Genomic DNA, 17,605 nt, shown 5'->3' with positions numbered 1-17,605 from the left:
CATCCGAGTTGGGCCATGTGGTATTGGTCAAGCTTCTCACGCCTCTAGGGAAAAGACGCTATCCGCTAGTCTGACACTTCGAAGCAGGTTCTGGGTTGTGAGTCCAGTACCTCAGCCCGGTATCGCCGCCATTAATCTTAATACAAATCGCCACCTTTTGGCATCGTTGGGCCTCACACTAATGCCACAACCTGCTGCACCGCTAGCAAAGATAACAAACAGCACCTTGCTTCTTCGCAGGCTACAAATGGCAGTAACGCCTGTTGCGCACAGCGCAGCACTGACAGCAGCAGGGCGGCATCAAGCATCTGCTACGCGCCTGCTAATGCCTAGCTACCCTATCCCTAAAGTACTCCCGAGGTAGAACACAGCTACACCAGTAGCAAACGTGATAGCCCCAGACCTAACTGTCAACGTCAAGCTTGTAGAGGTGCACGAAACGTTTTTTGACTAGAATTAGCGTCTTGGGGCTAAGTTTTTCCTGAAATGACGGTTTGCACAGCACATTTTCACCACCACGTAAACCCGGGCAGTCAAAGGCAGATAACGATGCCTTGAGCCGGCGATACACGTCCGTCACCTAGTTGTACGCCAGGATGTTGTTCCTAAAGCCCACCTGGCCCAACACGGAAGCTTGCTTGGAGACTGGAGTCATGCCGTACAACGCATTGGAGCGATCGAGCCCGCGTAAACAGACCTGACGGCGTCCAAGGCAGCAATTACCTCGGCATATTATACACATGGGATTAAATCCAAAAGTTCGGCTTCGCGATACCGAATCTGGTCTACTCGTATCCAGAAGTCCTTCCGCTCCGAGGCCCCGTCCCCCGGCCCCGCTCGACGCCGATGTCCCCCGCACTCTATATAAAACCAATACAACGGTAGTTTCTCGGCATATCCCGAAGCGGGCCCGTGTGGCGCCTCTGATCATTCTCTCCCCCCCCCCTTTATTTCATGAGTTTTCCGTGTCAGCCTGTTACAAGAAAGGCTTGGACCACAACGCTGATCCAACGGCGCAACAAGGCACCCCGGCTCGGACGTGGGTCAAATCCAAGGAAGTGCATCCGCCCGTAAATATACCCATATTACTACTACTCTGACGGTAGGTAGTACAGACCTACTGTGTAGAATACCTAAGTAGCTGTCAACACCTAACATTTCTGGTCCGGCCTATATTGGCCCTCTCCCGCAACTAGGGGTTCTCAATATATATAGAACATTAGGCATGACCAAGCGCCCCTCAAAGTCTCCGCAGCTACCGACTCTTTTGCCGAAGTTATGGGACGATCCCCCCCCGGTGGGCAGAATAACCGGCAAAATTTCCTAACCTGGCAGGCTTAAATTTCCGGTCAGGCACTCTAGTGCGGTTCTCTTGGGAATGTTAGCTTGTTACAAGCGCCACATACACATATAGTATGGATAGACACACTCTGCCCATGCTAAACTGGTAAGACTTGGTGTTTTGACATCTTGATAACGTCAATCTAGGACGCACCTTAGAGGTTGGGTCACGATGGAGACCAGCGAAGGTGTACGCTATAGCCGCTTCTTGATCTGCAATTTCGACATTTGACATATCACATGCGAGGCTCTCGGAGATGCGTATTACTTGAAGAAATCGTGAATGCTTTAGAGGCCCTAGAGTAACAGTTGCACGGATACCATGCATGCAATTAGGCTGGGGGCGACGCAGCGGACAAGGCTCCTGCTTTTGGCTCCTTTCATTTACACCAGAGACCCCCTTGATGGGACCCTTGTGCGTATCCCTATATAAGAGCTGCTTCCTGATCCGGAGCCTCATTCGTTGAAGAAGTTTAACTCAGCTTCAACTTCAACACAGATTCTGGAAATCGTCACTCGTTTGCCCAAGATGCATCTCCGCAGCATCTTTCTTACTCTCCTTCCCCTCCTCTCCCATGCTGAGGCGGCCCTCCAGCATGTCGGGGACTTCGGCGCCAATCCGACCGGCCTGACCATGGACATCTCCGTTCCTCCCAACATGGCCCCCAATCCCGCCATCATCCTCGCCCTCCACCTTTGCGGTGGCTCCGGCCACGCCTACGCCCAGCAAGCCAACTACATTGCGGCCTCCGATCAGAAGCGCAACTTCCTTGTCATATACCCGTCTTCCACCAGAGACAATAACTGCTGGGACGTCGCCTCTGCAGCCTCCCTTAAGCACGACGGTGGCGGCGACTCCACGGGTCTGGCTAACATGGTCCGTTACGCGATCGCGAGCTATAATGCCGACCCGAAGCGCGTCTTTGTTACAGGAAGCTCGTCAGGCTGCATGATGACTAACGTGCTTGCTGCTACGTACCCAGACATCTTTGCCGCGGCGACGTGTTATTCGGGTGTTGCAGCGGGATGCGTCGCAGGATCGCCAGGCTCAAGCCCTACCACCTCCGATGGCAAGTGCGCCAACGCTCAAGTCATCAAGACAGGTACACAATGGGCTTCCCAGGTGCATGAGATGTATCCGGGCTACAATGGGAGCTACCCGCGCATCCAAACATACCATGGCACGGCAGACGGGCTCGTCAGGCCGCCCAACCTGGAGGAGCAGCTCAAACAGTGGTCCACTATCCACGGTGTCAGCTTTACTACGAACATCACGAACTCACCCACTGGCGGCTACACGCGCATCATCTATGGTGATGGCACTCAAGTTATGGGCGTCTCTGCGCAAGCTGTTGGGCATACTGTACCAGTTAACGTAAGCGAGGACCTGAAGTGGTTTGGCTTGTGAGGAATCACATGGACGAGGTATATGTTGAGATTTATCAAACTTTTTTTCTTGTAAATACAACAGTCTGTACATACTACATAAGTGCCGGCGGCGTAAGGACCTGGGTTTCGGCGATGCCGGGCATCGCCAGCTATCGCTGGTCACGAGGCTTTATCTCCGGTGCGGCACACCTTTCAACGAGGACTACTTTTCTTCTCCCTCACGCATGATTGAGAATACCCACCACATCCCAATTATTCGTCACCCCTTCAACCTCGGTCGATAAATGCCCCCATGATACAGACAGCCGCCCACACAAACGGAATGCGGCTTGACCCATAGAAACCCTAAAACATTTCCCTGAAGTGGAAAAAGACGTTGTCAACGTAGGGGCTTGAAGCACTGGGGGGCAGATTGGCACTCGATTGCTGTTCCCCAAAGCCGTCTTCTCCCCCAGCTGGATTTCCATTAAGTCCCATGTAACCCTCGAAAATGCGACTCATTTCAGTTTGAATGCGAACACCGTTATTTGGTGATTGTGCCGTCTCCAAATTGGGTGTTGGTTGTTGATGCATCGTAGGCGTCGTCGAGAGGGAAGAACGACCAAAGGGGGCAATTGTGGCTGGGCTGGTTGACACCTGCCCGCTGGCCAAGCCGGCCATCGCCAGGGCCGCAGAGCTATGGGCATCCTCATCCGACTGATTGCGCAAACCAATGCTCGGCGCGACCTCTTTAAGCGAACTGATTGTACGCCACAACCGTTGCGATACCCAGCTCTTGGCCGAAAGGTCTTTGACAAGCTCCAGCCCCATGTAGAACTCCTCGCGGCAAGTGGAACTGAACCTTACTGGAGCGTGGACAGAGGCCAGGAAGAGGACAGATATTGCGGATGTGAGAAACTGGTGATAAAAGACCTGGATCTTGCGGTAAAGGTTCGTGGTGTTGTTAAGGTGGCCAAGATAGCGAATCGTATCTTTTGCGAGGTCGACGACACGTTGAGCCTGAGCCAAATGGCTCATTATGCTTGTAGCGCTGTGAAGGATCGGTGTATATAGCCAGATACGAATCTGAAGTATGTCAGCGTCGCACTATCCTCTCCATTGCTCGCCGATCAGTAACAACGGACCTGATTGAAACGAAGATATGTCCAGATACGCAGTCGCTGAAGGTTATACGACGGCGTGGACGTCATTTGCTTCTCCTTGTCCCAGCCACGAAGCTTGACTTCTTCTGGGACATTTTCATACCACTGCAGAATTTCCTGATCTAGCTGCTCCATGTCTTCGTGTCGGAGCTCGCGGGCCAGAACAGGGCCGAAGTGAGCAACTTGGCGCCAAACCTTGGCCCCCAACCTTGAGTAGGTGATCATGGCGACGAGATACGGATACTCTTCCTGTTCATGTGTGAGTGAGATGCCATTCCCATCTACTGCAACACAAAAGACTACTTACGGGCATGGGTAGAGCTGGATCAATCTCCTCATCTGGAACCACGAACGGCAGACCTGTGTTGAAGGCCCACCTTCTATCCAAAACATAGGCCGACCAGAAGCTATTCAAAGCGATCCTTCTTTCCTCTTCGTCTCGAATCTTGGCAATGCCAGTTGTTCGGTGGATGCCCATCTCCAGACATAACCTAGTAACCTGACCCATGACTCTCCATGCGAGGATCTCCTCGTTGGCCAGAAACCTGTAGCCAGCAAGAAGGGCCAGCGCTGGAAGACTCACAACGTCAACAGCCTCGACCATGAGCTTCCGGTTGAGTATTGCCTCCATGCTGTCAATCAGCTTGGATGCCCTTTCGCTGTGGCCGTGCTCTTCTACAACCAGGGCGCAGCTCATGACAATCTTGAGCTGGAGTGTCTTCTCGTCGTTGAAACTGGGTGTAAGACCCTGCTTCCTAGCCGAGTCCATATAAGCTGCCAAGTGGCGGACATGGTCAATAACGGACTGTATCTTGATCACAGGATACATGATGCCGACTTCTTCCTCATGTAACCGACACAGGCGAATCATCTCGTCCTTTCCAAAATCCCACAACGGGTCGACCTGACTCTCCCGGGGAGCCGTGCGAAAAGGACTCTCCTCGGGTATCCCCAACTGTGTGCCCCGGTCGTCGCCATCCCCTATACCCTTGTAGCCCATGTTATGAATGGTGGTGTTTGCGACGTCAAGACTAAAGGCCATGCTGGTTGGCCCGCGGAAGGATGCCTGCTTGGACTGGATCAAATCAGGGCGATGGAGAGGAGACAGCGAGCTCGTCGGGGAGGCCTGAACTATGCTCGAGGGGAGAGGCAATGCTTTGTCCTGGATGGGAGCCAGATGTAGAGTTTCGGAACGGAGGGCGTTCATGTTCTGATAGAGAGCATCAACCTGCTCTTGCAGGCGCGCCATCTGCGCCGTCATGGTTTTGTACTCGTCCGAATCCTTGAAGTTGTTGGAGCAGCAGTTTGGGGCGTATAGGCACGCCAGGTTGAGGTTGCCGCATCGTTGACAGGGAGTCTCGCCATTGCACTTGATCTTGCGTCTTTTGCATTCGTTGCTGTTGTAAAGAAGAACGGTTAGTGATATTGGTGATCTTGGGCTGTTATGGCACGTAGCCAAAGGAAACCTGTTTGAGCAGGGGCAAGGAAGAGGTCGTTGGGATAGGCTGTCCGATCCAAACAGGTAGAGGCGTAGGGCCGCAACGACATTGGGCAATCCGGCATGCGCTCACAAGAGGATGGATCTCTTTGGCTACGCCTGCACGGTAGACATGGCGGAGACAGAGATGTCCTTACCAGGCAATGGATATGTACTGGAACAGGAACAGTAATTAGCTTTCTGGATTCCCACAGGGTTTGTATCGAGAGGAACATGGCAGCACGGGTCGGGAACAGGAGTGAGATGCACTTTGGGGGGTAGGAGGTGGAATGGCCATGGCTAGTGGCAGGCTGATTGCAGGGACAAACGCACCCGATTCCTCTTGCTCCTTTGCTGCTTTGCAGCACTGCTCTCGTCCTCCGACTTCCTCTTGGAACCCGATACAGAGCTCGAACCAGGCGTGCCGGCGGCAGTTTGGCCTCTCGAGGGCGGACCTGGGTGTTGCGCGGAATTGTCTCCGGGTGTCGCGGAAAGGGGGAATGAGCAGAGTGATTGTGTGGAGAAGGAACAGCGCGGTCGGGCGGCAGAGGGATGACTGCTTGTTGAGTCAAGTAGCGCAAGTCGCTGACTTGCGTCTCAATCTGCTCCATTGCGCATAGCGAGACTCCCCCGGCAGGATCTTTTGCTTTTTTGTCCAGTGCTTCTTGTCCCAGGGCCTTGTTCGTGAATGTGAAAAGCAGGCGAGTAATGAACGAGTCTCTTTCCAAGACTTGGCCCCCCCAAGGTAGGTACCTCCTTTCCTTAGCGGCACTTCTCTGGAAATGGAATGGGGCATCTTCCGCTGACAGGTAGATAGCGCATCCTGCGCCGCACAGCACCCCATCACGTGACGGTACAGGGGCTTAGCATGCGATCGCGGGTTGATTGGCTGGCTGTTGGGCCTTTTTAGCAACGCAAAGCTGACCGAGGTACAGAGTAGTAAGGAATCATACGTAGATACCTAAGTACACATATATGCAGAGCAGGTGGTCTATGTAATCATCGACGCACTGCGACACTATAATAAACTCGGAATATGAGCAGTCGGAATTCAAACTTTGAAACATATTGAAATCTGGTCAAGGTCCATTAAGGTTAGTTAACTGCTCTCTGGTTCTTTGTTCGAATACCATGGATAACTAACTATCCGTACAAGGAGAAGCCCATTTCTGGAGAGACCGAGCCGAGCTTACATAATACAAATCGATGGGATGGATGGATGGATGGTGGGGTCCCTGGTTCTGCCGCGCGACACCACCAAAAAGTTTCTGAAGCCCAGAAATTTCGCCTAGGGAGTTCCTCGATCAGTTGCCGTACAAACCGCAGTAGACAAGCAACATGGCCACCCGCAGAAGAGCTTCCGACTGGGAAGAGAAGGCACCAAAGGGTAACGCACAAGGTTTTCAAGCGACTCCGGTCCTGCAAATACTTACACTATTCTACAGATCTCGATCCCGAGGCCGAACCTATTGAGGAGAGCGAAAACGAAAGCGGCAGTGAAGAGGCCGCTGACGAAAATGCGGGCACCGAGCACTATGTGACCGTAGGGTACGATACGCACCATTTTCAGGTCTGTCGTTGCAGAAGGCTAACCATCGCGGCAGCAAGAGCAAGCTCCGCGAAAAGGAGGGCGTTTCCCTCGGACCCCAGTATCGTGGCGCCCGCGTCAGTCGGGATGCGTTGAACGATTCGAGCGGCGAGGACGGCAGCGACGTATTCGAGGATGCGCGGGAAGACCTCGACTCGAACGGCGAAGAGTTCGACGACCCCGAGACTGCCGACCTGGCCGCCGACGAAGCCGCTGCCGGAGATGAAGACGTTGAAATCTCGAGCGACAACGCCTTTGGCGATAGCGACGACGAGGAGCTCCACGGCTTCGTTTCTCGCAGCAACTCACTGCCCAAAGACAAAAAGGAGAGTCGCAGCAAGAGGCTCAAGGCCGCCGACTTCATCTCTGACGAGGAGGAGGGCAGCGATAACGACAGCGAGAGCGCCGAGCTCGACCACGAAGATCTCGAAGGCTCCAACAGCGGCGATGAGGATCTTCTGGGCGATCTTGAGGGCTCGGACGATGATGAAGATGACGAGGACGACGCGGAAATCGGCTCCGGCGAGGACGAAGACGAAGACTCCGAGGAAGATTCAGACGTCTCTGACGACGACGACGACGACGACGACGACCAGCCGCGCCGCAAATCTTCCACGGCTGACGCACGAGCCGAGCAGCGCAAGCTCATGAGCGAAGGCCAAAAGGCGCTCGCGGCCACAATCTCCGCCGCCGTCCAGCAGGACGCGCAGAAAGGCATGGCTGTCCGCGAGCAACGCAAGACCTTTGACGGCCTCCTCAACATCCGCATCCGCCTCCAGAAGGCCCTCGTCGCGACAAATTCCTTTTCCGCGGTCGAGCCCACCTCCAAAGATGGTGATGAAGAAGAAGACGGGCAGGGCTCGGAGCCGTACGAGGCCGCCGAGGAGGCCGCGCTCAAGCTGCTCAACACCCTCGACAGCTTCCGCGCCAGCCTGCTCCCCGCCGAGCTCGCGCAGCAGGCTGCGGGCGCCAAGCGCAAGCGCGGCGACTACGACACGTCGACGTCGAGCGAGGTCATCTGGGAGGGCATCCAGGAGGCCGAGCAGCGCGCGTCAAAGTACCGCAAGAAGGTGCTTGAGACGTGGTCCGCCAAGACGCGCAGCGCCAACGTCGAGGTCAAGTCCCGCAACCTCGTCTCGACGCAGACGTCGATCGTCGCCAGCCTCGAGGACCAGCTCCTCAACGTCGACCGCTTGGTCAAGCGCACGCGCACGCCGCGGTCCTGTGCGCCTGCGCAGGTGGCGCGCAAGGTCAACGAGGACCCGGAGGTCTATGACGACGCGGACTTTTACCAGTTGCTCCTTAAGGAGCTCGTCGAGCAGCGCACGTCCGACACCGGCGGCGGCACGGCGGCGCAGCCCACGGTACGGTGGGCGGCCATGAAGGAGGCCAAGACGAAGAAGCACGTCGACAGGAGGGCGAGCAAGGGCCGCAAGATGCGGTTCAACGTGCACGAGAAACTGCAGAATTTCATGGCGCCCGAAGACCGGAGGGCGTGGGAGCAGGACGCGATCGACCGGTTGTTCGGCACGTTGTTCGGGCAGAAGATGGAGCTGAGTGAGCAAGCATCCGACGCAGAGATGGAGGACGATGAGGATGTTGACGCCGAGGAGGCCGGTCTGCGATTGTTCCGCAACTGAAGCAACGGTCTAGGCGGGGTGAGAAAGCTTGTTGCCTATAGAGTTGTACATCATGACGATGTCCCCATGATATATGTACATATATATATATAGACCATGGCTTGTCGAGCAGAACACAGGAGTCGACTGTTATTACGTAGATGCGGAGACCGCGCGTCTTCGTCGGGTAGGATCCGAAGGCGTGAAGCTCTTTATCCAACAAACGCGGCTCCGGCGAATAACACGAACATCCCAACATGTACTGCTAGATGAACACCCGGCCCAGCAAGCGTCTTCCTCACTAACTCGCCCTCGTGCTTGTCCTTGCCCGTCCCATCCACCTCGGGCCTCGCCAGCCTTACATAGGCGCGCCAGCATGGCCAGGCGTGCCAAAACGCCAACGCCGCCGCCACTCGCCTCGTCGTCTCGTCAAATGGCCGCGCGACGAAGGTGAGGCATACCAGGTTCGTGCTAAGCAGCAAGCCGCCAAAGGACTGCAGCACCAGTCGAGTGGCGGGAGACGGGGCTGGGACCTGCGTGGCGGGGTTGAAGATGAAGGTGCAGGCGGCGGCCGTCTCGATGGCGATGTGTAGGAAGAAAGGAAGCTTGATGGCCTGGAAGAGCGGCATTATGGGAAAAAGGGGGGTTAAGTCGGGCGGCGGAGCAACTTGAATGCCCGAGCTGATGTTCCGATGAGGCAAGGGCCTCCTTCAGGAGCAGGGTGAAGTAGGTAGTGTACCCCAAGGTAAGACAAGGAGGGTAGTGGAGGTCGAGGCTATCAGGTGATGCCTCGTTTCGCCAAGGATTTGAAGTTTGTTCTGTCAAGCTTTCTCTGCGTATGTTAGTTGAGGTCGCATCACCACTACAAGAAACCCTAAGCGGCATAGATGAGAAAAGGGCGACGACGTCTCCTCAGCGAAAATTCCGATCAGCCTGGTAAACCAGGCTCGAAGACGTGTCAACACAAAAGCTGCGTTTGCAATACTCATCCAGTCTCTATGCATTGGGTACCATGGTAGGTAGTGTAGTCCTGGGTGGGATTAGGGTGCTTACATAGCTACCTAGGTAGGCAGGTGATTAAGGACTCGGAGCAATTCATGTCGATGGTTAATTACGTCTAGCTCTCGTAAGTGGTGTGAGAGCTCTGCACTCGCCACATCGACATGGAGCAAGGCACGCGAGCCAGAAGATACAAGGCAATTGGCGTGTGTCAATAATCCACGCAAGCAGTTCCGGATGGGTATCCATGAAAACCATGAATCGTTACGGGAAACATGTCAAGTGGAAATGCCATTGGAGCCAGGCACAGACAGACAGAAAGGGCGTCATTGGACGGACCAATGTTGATCGGACGAGACATGCCGTCCGATGAGTTTAGTCGCTGCTGAACTGCATGGGCGTGAGACAAAAGGAGAAAATACAGACCCTAAACGCATCAGCTTCGAAGCCAGGCCCTTCAACCTTTATCCACGTGTACGTTGGCGCATGGTATTTTCAGCCATCGCACGCATGTCAGATAACGGTAACCCAATAATCGCCTCTTGGTTCCTGACAGCCTCTTTTTCCGTTTCCATGACATACTCGCCAGCCACAACATACAGACAGCTAATACCCACCTATAGGCTATAGCTATCTAGCTACCTACTATGTACGCACGCATACAGTTAGTTGCACCGCACTCGGGTCCCATCACAAAGTAGCAGCAGCAGGAGCAGGGGTCTGCGTCGCGCAACCAAGGCTACGTACGCCACGAAAACTCTGCCCAGATAAGCCTGCTCCAGCATGCTGAAGGTCAGCTAGCATAGTACTTGTGTTCCCGGGGCGAGTTGCCAATTCCTTAAAGGTACTGCTCTAACATTCAACATGCTGAAGGAGGCTTAGATAGGTACACAAGCGCCCGGCTCCGAGGATTGGATTCAGGCAGAGTTTCAGCTCCGGTGGGCTTTGTTTCCCTTTCCTTTCCTTACCGGTCCCAATGTTACCCCGTTGCCTAGTAATACTGCGTATCCGTACACTTGCATTCCATTCCAGGATGAGGCAGAACTACCACCCACTCCGAGCCGGGGGAAGCAGAACATGCGTAGTGAAACGGTGCAACAATACCTCCGTCCCCGAGTTCGCCACACGGGAAGCACGCGTCTGAAGACGAGAGACGAGAGAAAGCAGCAGCAAAAACCCCCCATCCACCGTCCACTAGAAGACGGCACAGGACGGCAGGCCGGTTGCTAAATCACACTCCCCACCAAAACCGCCCCTGGTGCCTCGGCGAGTCTGTTGAGCCTGGAGAGAAGAAGAAGATTGCGCCAAAAACAAGACGGTACAAACCAGACGAGGTCGGCCTTACGTGTCTTAGCTACCACCAAGGACCGACCACCCCATGCTACCTAACCTATGCCGTTCCATGCCATGCCATGCTATGTCGCCGTCACTATTATGTTTTCCTCGTGCATGAGCCTGGCCGTCCTTTCCATTTTTACTTGCTCCGAGCCTACCTGATCAAACTGACCGACTTTTTGCCTCTTGCATACCTAGATTGTTCGTCGTTTCTTAGCACACGCCCAAAGTTCCCCAATCAATCCATCCATCCACCCGTGCTGTTCTGTCTATCGCCCTATTTGGGTGTGCTCTATTCGCCTGCCTACCGTTGTCGCAGGTGATATCATCACTCCAGCCCTTCTTGCGCAAGCCATTGCCGTTCGCTTCCGGCTTTGCCTCTTTGCCAGACCCTTCCCACAGCTCCTCGTGAGCTTCTACAAGATCTTCTCTTCATGATTTTGGGCATTGACTGTCTTGACTTCCTTGTCCCTACACATCTTGCTTAATTTCGACCAGGCGCCAAAGCCAGCCTAACGCGAGCTACCCCTCCCCCGCATCGCACCTCTCTCACCATTCATAATGGCGGCTCCCAACACATTTCAAGACCTCGGTCTGTCAATCATCGGCGTCGGCAGCCAGTACCCACCGTACTCGTTGAAGACGGATTCCATAGAATACCTGAGCAACAAGTTCTACCCCGACTCACCTTCGTGAGTGCACTGCCATCGCATGATGCATTGGGTATTGAGCATTCTCGCTGACCCGCCAACAGTATGAAAAAGGTGCTTGCCATCAACCGCTTCACTGGCATTGACTATCGGTCGTCCATCGGCACACATGAACACCCCGTGGTAAACAACAAGGAGGCGCCCTCCATCGCGGAGCTGCACAAGGTTTTCATGAGCGACGGCGTGCCGTTGGCAGTGGAAGCTTCGCGCAAGGCCATCGAGGAGGCTCGCATCGACCTAAGCGAAATCACACACGTCGTGTCGACCACCTGCACCGACAGCGCCAACCCCGGTTTCGACCACTATGTAGTCAAGGGCTTGGGCATCACGCACCAGGTCGAGAAGGTGCTGCTTCACGGAGTCGGCTGCAGTGGAGGTCTGGCGACGCTGAGGACGGCGGCGAACCTGGCGTTGGGGCACAAAGTTCGCAACAAGCCGGCGAGGATTCTCTGCGTCGCCCTCGAGGTGAGCACGACAATGGTGCGCAGCGAACTGAACAGCATCGACCAGCTCCAAGAAACGAGGATCGGCGTCGCTCTCTTCTCCGATTGCGCCAGCGCCGTGGTGCTTAGTAATGGTGTTGGCGAGCCGACAGAGTCCGTATATGACCTACTAGGCTGGGAGCACAAGATCCTTCCCGATACAGACCAGGATCTGGGTTTCGACGTTGACCCCGTTGGTAAGCCAAAGACCTTCCTGGCCGCTGCCTGTCCCGGGCGTCCTGACTAACATGGGCGACCTAGGATGGAAGGTGATTCTCTCGCCACAGGTTCCCAAGCTCGCATCGGCCGCTATTCCGTCAACCTTTAAAGAGCTGCTCGCGTCCGTCCCTTCACTGCCACCGTCGTACAAAAACGCCGACGACTTTGACTGGGCCATGCATCCCGGAGGCGCCACAATTCTATCGGGGGCCGAGAAGGTAATGGGCATCTCGTCGTACCACATGCGAGCGAGCTACGACACTTACATCAACCACGGAAACTCGAGCTCGGCAACAATATTCAGCGTCATGGACCGGCTGCGGTCCAAAGACATGGACGCCGTTGCGCCAGACGGCCGAGTCCGTGACTACGTGGTGGGGTGTGCGTTCGGGCCAGGTATATCGGTGGAGATGTGCATGCTGAAGCGGAACATGGGGGTACGCGGCGTCACCGGTCTGCAGACGCCTCCGGAGACGGAGAGCGAGGGAAGCACTAGCGAAGCTGGGGACGACGCCGGGGCGCAGCTCGATGAGCGGGCATCTTCGGGCCGGCAAACAGACGAGACGTTTGTTGCGGAGGCGATGAAGGATCTGGATCTGGACTAAGGCTTGGGGTCATGGCAGAGCGGGGGAGACGGAGTCGGATGTGGGAGATACTGGATCGGGCGACGGTATATAAGAAAGAGGAGGTGAGTGCACGGATACATACCCATGACGCGACGGCTCTAATGAAGACACGGGAAGCAGCTGGAAGAGAAAGGAAGGGGCCTGCGGTTTGTTTGTACACGATAATGAAACTAGATATTTGTCAAGACGGGAGAAGAAGTGGCTAGTCAAGCTGGGGAATTCCCCAGAATGAACGCGCCAGGCCGGATGTCATGGGAAACGACCCGAAGCTGATGACACGGCATATGCAAGCTCGTGGTTTGGACCCGAGATGAAGGGGTCATGATTGCGCTGGAGGACGGAACGAGAAGTCTTGGAGGTGGAGAGCCACGACGCTTAACGACACGAGAAGAGCCGAGCCGGGTGGGAGTTTTCGGGCAACGTTTGGAGGAAATGGCGGGGAAGGCAGGCGATGGACCGAGGAAGTGGCAGCCACAAGGCAAGACTGGCTCTTGGAGTTGTGAGATTTCGATTTTCGGCGGACCAAGGGTCGAGATGCCCGATGCGATCCCGCAACTTCCCGGGCTTCGGCAATGGTCAAGGCTGGGTAAGGAAGGAGGCAGATGGGAATGGCACAAAGAATGATTGCATGGCCGGGAAGGTCATCGTCATGAAGCGGCGCGATTGGCCGTGCTTTTCCGGGGTCTAGCCTGCATGAGGTGAGGGAACCGGAACAGGATGGAGGGGGGTCGGGGTGCAGGGATGATGTGCGACGGAGATTTGTTGTTGCGAGCAGCCTGAAAGCCACCCGAAAAGCATCGCCGGCCTTCCAGGACGGACAGACAGACAAACAGACGGGATGGATGCATAGATGGGAAGATTACACCGAGACTTGCTCGGTGAAGGTCGGCTTGGGAAGAGGGAGGGGCAATGAAGCAGGCAGTACGCAGCCCTCGAATAGAAAGCCAAGCGCTCGAGTCATTCGATATTCGCGTGGCTCTCCCATTAAATATCGCGCAGCGGACACCATAATAAGGCCGAGATATCAGGAGGTGGGAAGTCAAGACAAGTCAAAGGTCATGACTGTCAGCAGCCAACAGCGGGGAGGTACCTAAAGATTGCATCACACACCAAGTATGTAAGAGTTGGACCACACCATTTTCAATAATTCCTCGGCTCCCTCGTCTGTCCGCCCAATAATAGAAAGACACAGCAAAATCTGGGTAGGTACGTACAATGAAACAAATACACCACACAACATGCCACGGAGAAGGGGGGGAAAAAATCACTCTCAGAACGGCGGGGAATTAAGTGGTGGGGGGGGGGGGACCCTGACCCCAATTACTCCGGCGGGCGGTGCAGGCCATGATTTTTTTATTTATTTTTTGACGTCAATTTGGCCCGGTGGGTGGGGGAGGGGTTGTTCGCGTTTGACTTTCCTAAGGTACCTTAGGTGAGGTACCTTATGTGTAAGGCGTCGTTGTGATTCGCCCCAGCTCGTCCGGCCGAGGTCAATAAAGAAATAAAGATAAAAAAGGTACATGGACCTCCGCGGCGGAGGTACCTCGTCCTCCTGCCCCTCAACAACTCCAAGAGGTTGAGACGGCGACAAGACACTCACTCTCCCATCGTTGCATAGCGGTATTTCTCTCCTCGGACATTGTCAAACGCTGGCGTATATTTTGGGAGACTCGGGTTATTTACGCTTGATATTTCGGAGGTCCTGCTCGTGTCTTATTATAGTATACTAGGTAGGTAGCTGTGTATCAGATACCCTTGTTGGATAGCTACCTACCTGCCTACCTTCCTAGGTATCTCCCGTTCTGAAAAAGACAACGTACATTCATTCGTAGAGGGGAGCTCAATGTAGGTACCTCGTCGCACCTTTTGCTTCATCATTGCAAGGTCCGAATGACCTTGCCCGGCCTTGCCTGGGCTGGCCATGAAGTGGAAGTGGAAGAGGAACAGGAACAGGAACAAGAAGCAACGACGCAACGCGGGAGCTGGCAGAGCGGAGCTCCTTCTCAGGTGGACGCCGATTCGGGCCTATGTACCTCTGCACCTCACACCAGCCCAGCCAGGCGGGAACTGACTGGACTGATGCCATGGCTAGCCAGCCCGACTAAAATCCCGCTCGTGTGAATCAAACATAACTCGGCCGCGTCCACCTGATTCCAAACTTTCCTGTCTCTTCTTCTTCTTCTTCTTCTTCTTCTTCTTCTCTCCTCTCTCCAATCCCTCAACCTTGCAACCTTCTCTTCGCTTTTCGCTTCTGACTATCTGCATCAAGTCGCAAAGTCACTACTGCTCAATCTCCTGCACAACCCCGCAACAGAAATAAACCACCTTCAAACGTCACATACCCCACCATCCACCATGGGTCTCCTCCAGGATCTCAACATCAAGCCCGGCGTCGTCTACGGCGATGACCTGCTGAAGCTCTTCACCTACGCCAAGGAGAAGGAGTTTGCCATTCCTGCTGCCAACGTCGTAAGTACATCCTTCCATCCATCCATCAATCCCCTGCCATGGTGATCGAAGTGCTATGAGATGAGGGGCGCTCTGGTGACAATCGGCTAACAACGACCCCGCCTGGCAGACCTCCTCTTCCACCGCCGTTGCCGCTCTCGAGGCTGCCCGCGAGGCCAAGTCCCCCATCATCCTCCAGACGTACGTCACAACCCTCAGAAGCCACCCCGCCGCCGCCGCCGCCGCCGCCATGTTGCAAAATCTCTGACACTCTCCAGTTCCCAGGGTGGTGCCGCCTACTTCGCCGGCAAGGGCATTCCCAACAGCGCTGAGAAGCAGGAGGCCTCCGTCGCCGGTGCCATCGCTGCTGCCCACTACATCCGCTCCATTGCCCCCATCTACGGCGTCCCCGTCGTCCTCCACTCTGACCACTGCGCGTAAGTTGATACTTGCCTCGCCATGCCCTTGGGGCTCTCAGATGCTGACAGCCATCCCAGCAAGAAGCTCCTGCCATGGCTCGACGGCATGATTGCCGCCGACGAGGAGGAGTTCAAGCGCTCCGGCACCCCTCTTTTCTCCTCTCACATGATCGACCTCTCCGAGGGTTCGTAGTCTGCCGCAGCTCTTGCCCGTCTAACGCCGTTGCTCACAAAAACACAGAGGACGTTGCCTACAACATTGAGACCACCGCCAAGTACCTTAAGCGTTCTGCTCCTGTAAGTTGAAGCTCACATGCCTACCAGGGGCCGCCGCTAACGTACTGCCAACAGATGAAGCTATGGCTCGAGATGGAGATCGGAAGTAAGGCAGCCGTTGAAACATGCGAGCCTCTGACGATCGGGTAGCTAACAGAACTGTGCAGTCACTGGTGGTGAGGAGGACGGTGTCAACAACGAGGATGTTGGTACGTCAATGATGCCCCGTCGTTTCTGCCCCGTCCAACCTGACTAATAACCCCGCCAGACAACAACTCCCTTTACACTCAGCCCGAGGACATCTACGCCATCTACCAGGCCCTGAACCCCATCAGCCCTTACTTCAGCATTGCTGCTGGTTTCGGTAACGTCCACGGCGTCTACAAGCCTGGGTAAGTCACGTTCACCTTGTATTCCCGGCTCAACTCCGGTGCTGACCCTCGCAGCAACGTCAAGCTCCACCCCGAGCTCCTCGGCAAGCACCAGGAGTTTGTCGCCCAGAAGCTGGGCACCAACGACAAGAAGCCCGTCTTCTTCGTCTTCCACGGTGGTTCCGGTTCCTCCGTCGACGAGTTCAAGAAGGCCATCTCCTTCGGTGTCGTGAAGGTCAACGTCGACACTGACCTCCAGTTCGCCTACCTGGCTGGTGTCCGCGACTATGTCGTCAAGAACATCGACTACCTGAAGACCCAGGTCGGCAACCCCGAGGGTGACGACAAGCCCAACAAGAAGAAGTACGACCCCAGAGTGTGGGTCCGTGAGGGTGAGAAGACGATGAAGGAGCGTGTCAAGCAGGCTCTGTACGACTTCAACGCCAACGATGTTTTGTAAAGGATGAATAATGGGTGATACCTCTGTAGTGGCAGGACCAAAACGGGATGCGGTCTGCTCTGCATTGTAGGGTGAAGTAGTCAGAAGACGCCTACCTACATAGTTCTCAAAAATGAAGTAAAACAGACAAACCCCGGTGGTTCCATTTGCAGTGACAAACGGTGCGTTCCCTCTTCTCCCCTCCCGTTTGGCTCCGGAAGGTTGCGGATGAGGGAAGGACGGGGTTTCCAGTGTTTAACCCGCCCACCAGCGCCGAAGCAAGACGGCGCTGTCCGTTTCGGCATTTTGGGCGCCGCCAAATCGCGTGAGTGTTGACCTCGTTCGAAGAAAGATCAGGATAGAGCGAGCATGCTATCTGATATACGAGGGAAACAACCTGATGTTCCTGATGGCACCCGCCCGAGGACAAGGTGTATCACGCATGGCGGGTCGTGTGGAGGATGAAGGGGAGGGCGAGACGTAGAAGACGGTGCAAAAGGCGTGCACGTTCGAGGAAGCCGGTATAGACGGTAAAGGAAAGGCGTGTTGGTTCACGTATCGACACCAGCTGGAGCATTTTGTTAGCCGTACCAAGGGGAGGGAGACGGGCAACGTGGGTGAACGGGGAAGAAAGCGTCAACCAGATGGGGATGATTGAGATGGCGTATGGGTTGCCGGTGAGGAAGCCACTTGGTATCACGGTCTAGATTTGGACGGAGGAGCGT

The 17,605-nt window shown here is 55.1% G+C and overlaps 7 protein-coding genes across 7 annotated transcripts; 4 read left to right on the top strand and 3 right to left on the bottom strand.

Annotated features, from left to right (window-relative positions):
• Positions 1 to 1,741: 1,741 nt before the first annotated feature.
• Positions 1,742 to 2,787, top strand: LY79DRAFT_651898 (PHB depolymerase family esterase). The gene is made up of 2 exons (XM_060562567.1): positions 1,742 to 1,756; positions 1,841 to 2,787. Exon 2 carries the CDS (start codon positions 1,871 to 1,873, stop codon positions 2,747 to 2,749), a length of 879 nt encoding a protein of 292 aa, XP_060410959.1. The 5' UTR covers positions 1,742 to 1,756; positions 1,841 to 1,870; the 3' UTR covers positions 2,750 to 2,787.
• A 288-nt stretch (positions 2,788 to 3,075) lies between these two features.
• Positions 3,076 to 4,914, bottom strand: LY79DRAFT_521879 (fungal-specific transcription factor; the record flags this gene model as incomplete). Its single annotated transcript, XM_060555393.1, has 3 exons — positions 3,076 to 3,795; positions 3,855 to 4,121; positions 4,180 to 4,914. The coding sequence occupies 3 exons, from the start codon at positions 4,912 to 4,914 to the stop codon at positions 3,076 to 3,078; spliced, it is 1,722 nt and encodes a 573-aa protein (XP_060410958.1).
• Positions 4,915 to 6,568: 1,654 nt separating this feature from the next.
• LY79DRAFT_521954 (apoptosis-antagonizing transcription factor) lies at positions 6,569 to 8,577 on the top strand (the record flags this gene model as incomplete). The annotated part of the gene is made up of 2 exons (XM_060555402.1): positions 6,569 to 6,897; positions 6,954 to 8,577. The coding sequence occupies 2 exons, from the start codon at positions 6,569 to 6,571 to the stop codon at positions 8,575 to 8,577; spliced, it is 1,953 nt and encodes a 650-aa protein (XP_060410957.1).
• Positions 8,578 to 8,672: 95 nt separating this feature from the next.
• Positions 8,673 to 9,665, bottom strand: LY79DRAFT_332245 (uncharacterized protein). Its single transcript, XM_060552500.1, has 2 exons — positions 9,610 to 9,665; positions 8,673 to 9,388 (listed from the first exon to the last, which is right to left on the bottom strand). Exon 2 carries the CDS (start codon positions 9,183 to 9,185, stop codon positions 8,769 to 8,771), a length of 417 nt encoding a protein of 138 aa, XP_060410956.1. The 5' UTR covers positions 9,186 to 9,388; positions 9,610 to 9,665; the 3' UTR covers positions 8,673 to 8,768.
• Positions 9,666 to 10,362: 697 nt separating this feature from the next.
• Positions 10,363 to 10,853, bottom strand: LY79DRAFT_332198 (uncharacterized protein). Its single transcript, XM_060552499.1, has one exon. It carries the CDS (start codon positions 10,737 to 10,739, stop codon positions 10,485 to 10,487), a length of 255 nt encoding a protein of 84 aa, XP_060410955.1. The 5' UTR covers positions 10,740 to 10,853; the 3' UTR covers positions 10,363 to 10,484.
• Positions 10,854 to 11,451: 598 nt separating this feature from the next.
• LY79DRAFT_521909 (chalcone and stilbene synthase domain-containing protein) lies at positions 11,452 to 12,906 on the top strand (the record flags this gene model as incomplete). The annotated part of the gene is made up of 3 exons (XM_060555397.1): positions 11,452 to 11,582; positions 11,645 to 12,279; positions 12,344 to 12,906. 3 exons carry the CDS (start codon positions 11,452 to 11,454, stop codon positions 12,904 to 12,906), a joined length of 1,329 nt encoding a protein of 442 aa, XP_060410954.1.
• A 2,376-nt stretch (positions 12,907 to 15,282) lies between these two features.
• Positions 15,283 to 16,901, top strand: LY79DRAFT_521851 (fructose-bisphosphate aldolase; the record flags this gene model as incomplete). Its single annotated transcript, XM_060555390.1, has 9 exons — positions 15,283 to 15,396; positions 15,506 to 15,576; positions 15,654 to 15,812; positions 15,873 to 15,979; positions 16,036 to 16,091; positions 16,146 to 16,176; positions 16,238 to 16,279; positions 16,339 to 16,462; positions 16,517 to 16,901. The coding sequence occupies 9 exons, from the start codon at positions 15,283 to 15,285 to the stop codon at positions 16,899 to 16,901; spliced, it is 1,089 nt and encodes a 362-aa protein (XP_060410953.1).
• Positions 16,902 to 17,605: the final 704 nt, after the last annotated feature.

The sequence above is a fragment of the Colletotrichum navitas genome, assembly GCF_030913465.1.
Source record: "Colletotrichum navitas strain CBS 125086 chromosome Unknown LY79scaffold_61, whole genome shotgun sequence".
Lineage (NCBI taxonomy): Eukaryota > Fungi > Ascomycota > Sordariomycetes > Glomerellales > Glomerellaceae > Colletotrichum > Colletotrichum navitas.
Note: the sequence above shows the minus strand (reverse complement) of the source record. Positions and strands in the feature narration are given on the sequence as shown.

Bases quoted from the DNA above. Each gene is read 5' to 3' on its own strand.
- LY79DRAFT_651898 (XM_060562567.1), top strand. From the start codon at position 1,871: ATGCATCTCCGCAGCATCTTTCTTACTCTCCTTCCCCTCCTCTCCCAT.
- LY79DRAFT_332245 (XM_060552500.1), bottom strand. From the start codon at position 9,185: ATGCCGCTCTTCCAGGCCATCAAGCTTCCTTTCTTCCTACACATCGCC.
- LY79DRAFT_332198 (XM_060552499.1), bottom strand. From the start codon at position 10,739: ATGGGGGGTTTTTGCTGCTGCTTTCTCTCGTCTCTCGTCTTCAGACGC.